The 10688-nt window shown below is 30.9% G+C and overlaps 1 protein-coding gene across 1 annotated transcript; it reads left to right on the top strand. All coding sequences in view use genetic code 12, as the record gives it.

Moving 5' to 3' along the window:
* Positions 1-7630: 7630 nt before the first annotated feature.
* On the top strand, positions 7631-9361 carry WOR3 (Wor3p; the record flags this gene model as incomplete). The annotated part of the gene is made up of 1 exon (XM_002545884.1): positions 7631-9361. One exon carries the CDS (start codon positions 7631-7633, stop codon positions 9359-9361), a length of 1731 nt encoding a protein of 576 aa, XP_002545930.1.
* Between the last annotated feature and the right edge of the window lie 1327 nt (positions 9362-10688).

Here is a 10688-nt window from a genome sequence, read left to right as displayed (position 1 = left end):
GTTATAAATTCCTAAAATATAATGCCAAATTTAAAGGTTAGATAATGATATATATAAAAAAAAGGGGGGTGAGTAATGACATAAATATCAGATGAGAAAGACAGTAGTGTTAATTACTAACCATAATATACTGAAAACTTAGTGAAATTATAGAACTACCATTAACAAAACCAGTGGAATGATTTTTGTGATGGTTATTGTGTTGATATGATGGCTGTCAATTCTAACGAAACCCATGGTTAAACAAAACGGCTTGTACTAAAGTCCGATAGGTTTAGGTGTGAGCTTGATTGAGGTTAAAAGATTCCTTCACATAACGCAACAACAACAATAACAACAAAAAAGAAAGAAACAAACAAACATAAAACTGAACAATCTTTCATTCAGTGGGTGTAAGTACACAGAAATACATTCAGTCTGAGTAATTTCATTTCAACGATTCACATCAAACCATAGTTAATACAAAAAGGAAATCTCATAGAAGACATTGTTGAAATATTTCTAAACTAAACAATAGAAATAATAGCAATAGTAGATCATACATATAGTTCAATGAAGACAGAAACTTGCATTATTAATTTTGCAATGAAAATTTTTTTTATTTCCTGTATACTTCTCCTTCTACTTCCATTTAATGCCGAGTTGTGGGCCAAAAAAATAAAAAAAAAAGAATTAAAACCGCTACCAAAATGTGTTAGGGGCGTTGTTAACAACAAAAAGAATTATCTAACCGACTTTGAGCGTTGAGTGAAATGTTATCCAGTGTAAACTGCAGATTTCTTTCTTTTTCTTCAGAATCATAATGTTCAATTTCTACGCCATGTTAGATGGGTCATTCATATGTAACTTCCCACCAATATACAACACAACACAACACCCAATCAACAAATTACGAATTATGAGCACAGGGTTTTTGTATTTCATAGACAATAAGCGTAGAATTTCAATTGTATTTTGTGTTTTGGTGTGTGTATATGCCTAACAATATTAGTGGATTTACATGAATAACACAAATTATATCTTTGGTGATTTTACATACAATAATACCTACATTATCTATATGTATATTTTTTTTTCTATTTTATTTTTGGAGACAAATTTTCATCAACAAAACAGTATCTTTATCTTTGTACATAAAATTAAATTCTCTTTTCTTGAAAACGGTCTTTCAAACAAAATAAACCAAACAAGCAGACAAATTGTGGAAAATTGACAGTTATATCCTTCAAAATTACAACTCATCACGTGTCAACAATAGTATATCCGTGTTTTTTTTTGTTTTTTGTTTTTCTCATTAAGTTTGTGTTTGGCTTGTCTGAATTGTCTCCTCTGCCCGCTTATGTAATCGGCTTCTGCTGATGGATCGACTCTGTCATGAAGCATCTCTATTCCACAACGAGTAGTTTAATACACCTAGCATTGATATTTTAATTTTGTCAATACCAGCTTACTTGTTGGGTGATTCCTGTATTTTTTTTTTTAAAGATGATGTTCGTGATACTTTTCTAATCATTATGAACATTAACGACTAAAAATAAATTAGACAGTAGACGCGGTTGTGTATCATAACCTTTTGATAAAATCACTACTTGTTCCACTAGTTGTTATTTAGTACTAATTGATTATTTTTATTTGGTTTTCTGTTTAATTTAAACATTTCATACGATTAGCAGTGGAATGTTGGAAAAAATTTTTTTTTTCTCTTTATATTAATAAATGTAAGGGGGGCTATAAAAACAGTCTCTACAAGACACACAAATATTATGAGGTTATTTATTATAATTGTTCCTGTAATTTCATTAAAGAAAGAGTGAAGTATTGGATAAATACTTTTCCTAGAAGCTCAATTCTTTAACGACAATGATTCTTCATTCAAAAGTACGACTGTTGATTTTGCGCTTTATCTGTATATGTAACAGGACGTGGTGTAGTAGATGTTTTGATTTACATGCGGTTATGGGTCTCTTTCATTATATTTTTATTTGTATTCTATTCTATTGAATTACTGAGTAAGGTTCCATGTGGAGACTTAACTAAGAATTTTAGTGTAACACATGACCCGAGGTAGACAGGTATCAAAACTTGATTGGATGTCATTACAATACAAAAAAAAAAAAAAAGAAAGCAAATCTAGTCCATTTAGTAAGATTTGTAATCCATTCAAGAAAAAATGAATAAGGATTATGGGCCAATGAATTTTGTTGTTATAAATTTCTTCTGTTCTATTGCTTAATGTCTGTCTTAGTTTGACCTGACACAAACTTACAGGATTGGACAGAACACTGAGAAAAGGTAAAATGCAAAAGACGCAAAAACCAAATTTGACGCACAATTTAATTGCTGCAAAACAACTTAAATGTTTTAGTATGCATCATAGCTACTCTAAAAAAAATATGATAGGTATACTAACCATCTTTTTGAGTATAAGGTTTATCAATGGTTATGCCATCTACTTGTATAGTTCAATAGATTGACTAATCATATTACTAAGTCAAAATACATGGATGATGGTTTAATTTGGTGGTGTTTTTTGTTTTTTGTAACAAATCTGTAACGGATATGATTAATAATCACAGAATCCCCAATCTGTCATGTGATAAAGGTTAAAGATAGAAAGTGGAGAGAATTTCACATGTTTGACAAAGATGTACATTTCATCTTACCGTTCCGAAAAGATTGGCAGCAAGACATACTCACTTCAATAAAGTAACACATAGCTAAAAATATGTTTAAATCACATTACATCCAGTTGTGAAATTATGATGAAATAATAATATTTCTCGGGTATAACTGGAACGGTTCCGAAATCAAATAATAAATTCAAAGACATCAAAAATAAATAATAATAATAATAATAGAAGGCATCAATCTGATGTTTAAACAAAAGGGCAACAAATCAGGATCTTACAAAAGAAGAAGAAGAATAAAAACAAAAAAAGAAAATGCCCATCTTCATAATTGTGTTTTGAATTTATTATTAATTTTTTTTTTGTTTCATTCAATATAATATTTTGAAAGGGTTATATAACCAAAGATTGTTAGCTTGGAAGTATTAGAAAATACGAAAAATACAGATTCAAATTAGAGCTTCTGCCCCTCTAAAATATTCTTATGAAATAATAAAATCAGTAACCCTGTGTGGATTGCATTGCACGTGAATGTATATATTCCATGTTGCTGAAAATATTTGATCGATGTAGGTCATTTCATATATGATAAAATGTATTAATAACAAAGAAATACAAAAGAAGAACTTGATGGAAATTTCAAGCGGAATCAACGTGGTTTTCTTGAGTACAAATCAAATTGTAAGTCAGGTAAGTCAAGAGAAAAAGACCAGAGAAATTAAAACATAATAACATAAAAAAAAATGTGGATTACAAAAAAAACTAATCCATGTAAACAATATAATAATTATGGGTTATGAAACCCTTGAATTGTTTTTGTTTTTGTTGTTGGTGCATGGCGCGTAAATACATGGTGCATTTTTGTCTTTAATTTGAAGGATTTTAATCAACAGACTAATATTCATGCAACAATCAAAAATCAAAAAAAGAAAATAGCATGATTTTAACATGGTTTATTAGACTTTGAAGAGGAAATATAGTTTGATTAGAAACTATTATTAGTCTCATATATTTGTTATCGTTTGTTTTTAGACCTGATAAGTCGGCGATTGGTGATACTGCTGGCTCAAAACGTATTCAAAAATGGTTAGTTTAGTCATAATTGGTCAGAGTAAGTGTTAGAAACGATCGGTTATTCCTCAGTCTTCATGTTTCCCCCCCTTCTCTCTTTTATCAACGGTTTTGTAGTAATGTGATATCACCAATTTAGAAATTCTGGTTTTTTTTTCTAAAGATTGATAAATGGTTAATAGAGCGCAACTTGGTCGGAACTGGGCTCAATCGATTTATGCCTAAGCCGAGTGTTAGATGTTTCTGGAATATGGATGACAAAGTGATTTGGGTTATCTACTGTTCATTATGCAATTCTTAATTCCATATATATATATTAAAAAAAATATCAATTACATCAATCATACCAAACGTTGGGAAAGGAGAATATGAACAATTTAACATTCAGGCAAAAAAATAAAAGTGATTTTCCACGCACGATTTAATATTTTAGTATTTCTCTTTTCTTGCATTTCCGGTAGTTTCATAAATTCCAGATGGTGGTATTTCCGAGGGAAGAGGCAATTTCGCTGCTCCTTGTTTTCATTATCAGAAACTAAAAATAAAATTGAAACTAATGAACAATCATCTTGCTCTTGTTTCATATGTTATGATTTTCCTATTTCTTTTTCTTTTAGGTAATATACACTCATCAACAACACTCACATTTAAACTTCATTCCCTTTTTCTACTCTTCCGCCCCCCACTTTAAGAGATGCAAAATTGGTTTTTTTTTTCAATTCTATTTTATTTAGTTTTCTTGTTTTAAACTACACACGAGCAGTGCTTTTTATTCTATTATGATTTAGTTCTATTTTTTGAGGATGCCATGTGCAACTTTGATGCGGTCTTACATAATCCCTTTTTTTGTACTAAAGATTGGTGGGGGATTATCACCATCATGTATGGCTATTGATACCCGCAGGTGGGATAATTTCCGTCGGAAATGGAGCGCACCGCGCTTCAAATTAATATATGGTAAAAATATGTAGCAAACTATGCAGGCGATGCTTTTTCTTTTCAAAATGCATGGGCATTTCTTATCACAGCGTCACGACAGGTGCATCAAAAGTACAAAAGGGACAACAACAACAACGTGGAAAATTTAGAGTTCAACAGAATATGGTATTGTAAAGAATTTTTATTTTTGAATATATTGTAACAAAATAAAGTGGGGACGTGACTTGGTTAAGGGATTCATAACCAATTGAATTTCTTTACATTTTTCTTCTGTTATATTTCAGAAGTTACAAAGAAAATAGTTACTTCCTGTCAAACCGAAGGGAAGATACTAGACAACGACGGCCAATATTTTCCACCTTCATCTACGAGATCAACATTTCTATTCTTGCTATTAAACTATTAATGAACTTTCAAATTTTTAGTATGTACTGGATTTCTTGGTTTCTCACAGGAACAACAAAATATCAATTAGTCGAAAGCTACTTATTTATGTGTTAAAGAAAATGCATAATGATTTATCGATAACCGAAACTTTGTCCAAAGTAAAATTTTCCTTTTGCGTTTATCGACTTTCGGTGTTGGATTATCTGATCTTAGTAATCAAAAAGAGAAAAGAAAACAAAAGGTTCACCATGATGATTGAACACGATTTGAAAAGACTGATTTCGTTGTTATTTTCTTTTTGTATCTGTGATTGGTTCTGAGAATTCATTTTAGTTGTAAATACACGAATAATGCCTACTTAAGCGGTTTGTAAAGTATGTAAGGTGTATTATTGGGAGGGGACGCTTTTTTTGTTTTTGGGTATTTAAGTATAATCTATTTTATTTTTAAGTTGTATGGTTATGAGAACTATCAGTTCTCTTAAACTAACCTTGGTGTTTCTAATTTGGACATCTGGTTTCTTATGGATATGTATAATTGACAATATCGATTATCGTGATCATCTTTAATGGAATAGAAAATAAAGTTTTCTACTAATTTCTTATTGGAAACAAAGTAGTTTTTCAAAATACACATCATGCTATTATATATCGGAAACTAACCACTAACATTAAATAATTGAATGAACAAGGAGTATCCTATTACTAAAATAACTTGGATGATGAGCATTTATTGGTTTTTCCGAGAGTCATCTAGTCAAAGTTATTGTTCTGGTTAGTTGTATTTTCTTTTCGGATCATTTGAATATTATATGGTTGCAATGAACAAAGCAAAGGTTTTTCCATAGATACATTTGTTCTTCTATTGTATCTAATATTTGATTGTTCCAATCTAACTTGAATATTATAGAAAGAAAAAAAATGTCAACGTCCAATAGCAATAGCAATGACTTCTCTCTGTCTTTCTAGTACTCTTCGCGTCCATTTTGCCAATGCCACAAAGAAGCTTGGTTGTGACTGTTTTGTCGTTCCTCAACCGATTCAGAAGTTTTTTTTTTCTTGCTGTATATTTAGTAGAACTTTCTAAACTATGGATATGCATAAATTCTTAGTTTACTTTTGTAGTTCTTTTTTTTTTTCATTTTGCCATTCAGGAAATATGGTTATATCCATCACAAAGAATACTGCATTTGAAGAATTAAGAATTATTTCACAAACCCACGAAAAACCACAACCTTAAGTTGCTATGCATAAGTACATTCATTCATGTATTATCAAATGAAAGAAAATTGAACTTTTTGTTTTTTTGGGTTGCTTACTGACTATGTAGATTTTAATATTCAAATGTAGGTGTGAAAAAAAACCAGTGTAGGATGGGTTAAAATTTCAACACATAAAATTACATGTCGATTAAGGAAGGATTTACCATATTACACAATATCGTCTACCCGTTGATTAGTTTCTCATTATTAATGGGACACAATTTTCAAATATATAAATGTATACAAAGTATCTGAAAATAATCCAAATTAAAAAAATTTTTTTGACATAAAAATATACCAAGTCTTGTTTTGAGATCCATTTTTTTTATTTATAAATATATTCTTATATTTTTGCATCAACAGATCATCATTCTCCTAGAGTTAGACTGTCCTTCATCAGTTGCTCCTACCTCATCATTATAAATATTCCATATATCACAACAACAACAACAATCATAGATTGAAATATTATCAAGGGTATCCATTTAATTTTCTATTTCATTTCCCTTTTGCAAAAGTTTCTCGAAATTAAGATTAACCTTTTATTAGATCCCGTAAAGACAAGCTTAAACCTTAGATTCGTTGTATTTTAGATTTTCCGAAGTTACATTGGGACATATTTCCATATTCAACTCAGCCTAAACGTATTTGTTCTTCTACTAGATATATAACGAGATCAACTCATTCCATATAAATACTTCCAAAATCATCAACAAACTCATCCCAGTATTTAGTTTCCAAAAACTCCACCATTCCAGTTTATTTATTTTTTTTTGTTTTCCTGTTTTGTTAGAGAGACCCCTAATATCTAGAACAATTTTTTTTTTGTATTTTTCTCCATCTGACACCAAAATAGAATTTTTCCCTCACAAAATCAACAACCTGTGTGTTTTAATTAGAAAGGAAAAAAAAAAATAAACTCAAACAAAAATAATTCAACTGTATAATTTCAGGACAATTGTAATTAACTATAATTAACAAAACATAATTCAGTATTGATAAGTAAAAGGTATATATTCTTGTGTGAATTACTATAACCTTCGAGTTAAGGAAGATTTTTAGACGGTAGAAAGAAGAATTCCTTTTGGTTTCAATAAAAAAGGACCCTTAGAAGTATTAACTATTCAGATTTCAGTATTAAATTGCTAAAGTATAATAAATAACAATACTGTGTGTGTGTGTTTTTGTTTTGTTTTAGTTGGTTAAGTGGTGATATTCTATTGTTAGTATTATTATTTTTACTGTTTTCCTGCTCCATTATTTTGCAATCAAAAAATCAAAAGTGTCCACCATATTGTCGACTGCAACTACAGCATACGGTGCTAATTACTATAGACCTAATACCATGGATCAACCCTATTTAGAGCATCAGTTGGACCCCAATGTGAATAATAATAATAGTAACACTAATCCCATATCTCAGGATAATAATCAAAATTCGTACCAACAACCTCAATATTCTCAATCACAACCACAAGTGCAACAACTGCAACAAAATTCACAGCAACTGCAATACCATTCACCTATACAACCACAAATTTCTCAACAACCAGGAGTATATGTTAATCCTACAGATAATAGATTTCAACAATATCAACAAGTACAACCTCGTGGGTCGTCTCAACAACCTTTACATCCACCACCAACATACATTCCAATGCCATCATCAAATTATATACCAAATCAACCATTTGGTCAGTATACTTTACATCAACAACCACGTCAAATGTATGATTCTGCCTATGGTGATCCACAACCAAATCCATTAAGCTATAATAATAACAATAACAACAATAATATTAATAATGGTGATAGAAATCTTGTTGCTCCTATTCCACCGTTACATGTTCAACAACAGTTGGTTTCAAAACAAGATGGTTCGTATAATACTTCACCTACTTCATTGAAACAAGAACCACCACATCAACATAGTATTTCATCTGCATCTTCTGTATCATCGCATTCACACCCCACTGCGGTTTTTAATAATGAGGATCAACAAATGGTTAGGTCGAATTGTACTAGATGTAAAAAAGAGTTTGATCAACCAGTTATAATTCCCAAAGCTAATGATTCATCTGGTGGTCAGAAATTATTAGCAGAACCTAAGATTTTCAAATTGTGTCAACATTGTCGAGACTTGCAAAGACAAAGATCTAGAAGATGGCAAAAGAAAACAAAGGATAAACAAGGTGTTTGTCGTAGATGTGGATCTGAAATTCCAATAGAAGAAAGAAAATTTGTCTTGTGTCCCAGTTGTCGACAGAATTTACGAACAAGAAAAGCTAATCGTGCTGCTCAAGGTAAATGTGTCCATTGTTCAGGTCCTTTAGATACTTCTATATTGGTCAAAGATGAAAATGGTAATATTGTTACTGAACCTAATGCCAATGGAGATGCTGAGTCTGAAGAGAAGAAAAATGGTCGAGGTACAAATAATTACAAAGTTTGTCAGAGATGTCGTGAAAATGATAAAATTAGAAGAACAAATTTGGAAAAAATGGGTAATTGTAATCGGTGTGCTAAGGCTTTAGATCCAAGTGATCATGGTAGAAATAAAGTTTGTCTTAGCTGTCGTACAAAGAAGAAGAAATCAACTCCTACAATGAAACCAACATCACCTATTCAAGGTCCTTATGGTTCTAATCCAATGCAACATCCACATTCTCAATTACATCAAGGATTACCACCACATCATATGATCCAACCAATGAATCAACCAACTGATCAGATTAATATGTTAATCAATAATCAACAACACTCTACTACTGGTTTAGATCAACAATACACTCAACAACAACAGTATGGTTCAGTTCCTTTACATCAACCTCATTATGGTCAGCAATATGTTCCATTGTCGTCACAATATCCAAATCAAGCTCCACTTCATGGTTTTCCTCAACAACAACAACAACAGCAACAACAGATGAATCAATACCAAGGGTTGCAACAATATTCTCAGTCTCAATTACTTCCTCCACCTCCTTCACATCAACAACAAAAACAACCACCAACTTCCCAATTACAAAACAATAATCATCAAGATTTTCAAAGTAACTTCTCAGGTGTTAATTAGAGTTGAATAAATGTATGGGACAATCGTTTGGTATTTTCTTAATCGGTTTGGCATCTAATTTTTTTTTCTCTCCTTTTCTTGCAACCAAAAAAAAGAAAATGATGATTATATGAGATTATGAAAACAGAAGAAAAAAGTTGAAACGAACTAGACAAAATAGATAGAAATTATTTTAGACTTTTTATTTTATATAAATTATATATACGGCTATTTTTTTTTTTAATAGTGAATGATGATTACTTTGTAGATGTTAAGAAGTGGTTGTAATTGATTGATGATAGCACGAAGAGTATAATGACATCTAGTGTCGAATCAATGTCAGATTCAGTGACTGACACAGCTATTGATCAACTACGAGATATTTCATCATGTTTGCAAGGACATATTATATGTGGCGCACATGTTAGTCTGAAACAATAGAAAGTAGCTTTGTTTTCATGGTATGATTGTTGTGGGGCCGAGGGCCCGATAAGGTCAAAGTAAAAGCGGGAGGAGGAGCACAACGGAGATTGAATGTATGATTCGGCGCAGTGGGGTATTTGTACCACCGCCAGGTAATATAGCGAAAAATAAAAAATAAAAAATAGTTTCAAATTACCATAACTGAAATTTTAGATATGGAATGAACTACAGTAAGATATCTAGACAAATTCCGGTTGTTGGTGTGGTTGGTTCTTTTATTGCGAAAGTAGATTTTTAAATCACTTGCTTCCAAATAGTTAAGACAATGTTTCAAGGTTTATTTGCTATTTTCTATTTTTGTTCAAATGGAAGTAACGGAAATAAGATGTACAATTTGTCAATCAATAATGTTTTTCCATCACAAATCAGAAACATGAAGGAAACTTGCACATATCATAACAAATTCAATCCAATGTAATGCCAACAAAATAGGAAACTTTCACAACCTAGACAACCGCAAAAGCAAAAGCAAAAGCAAATTAGAAGAGCAAATAATGAAAACTCAACATTTTCTAGAAGTTTTTATCTCAACGTATGCATGTTTCGTAGCAGAGCGGATAATGTCTACTACTACAAAAAAATATGAGATAAATATAAAGATACACGAAATTTCTTTTTATTTGTTATTTCCTCTTAGTTATTGTCCACATATTTAGCTAAAGACTTAAATTTGTAAATCCAAATGTGTCGTTACTTATGCTCAATCGGTGGATTTAAGGTATTTTGGTATTTAAAGAAACTTGCATTTCAATTTCCAAATATGGTGTATCATACTTTGCCGATGGTATTGTGGAGAATTTCTGATTTTCCGCACAATGTGCATCATTTTAAAATACACACAAAAAAAAAAGACAAAAATATATCG

Source organism: Candida tropicalis (genome assembly GCF_000006335.3).
Source record: "Candida tropicalis MYA-3404 genomic scaffold supercont3.1, whole genome shotgun sequence".
Taxonomy (NCBI): domain Eukaryota; kingdom Fungi; phylum Ascomycota; class Pichiomycetes; order Serinales; family Debaryomycetaceae; genus Candida; species Candida tropicalis.
This window is presented reverse-complemented; position numbering and strand designations above follow the sequence as displayed.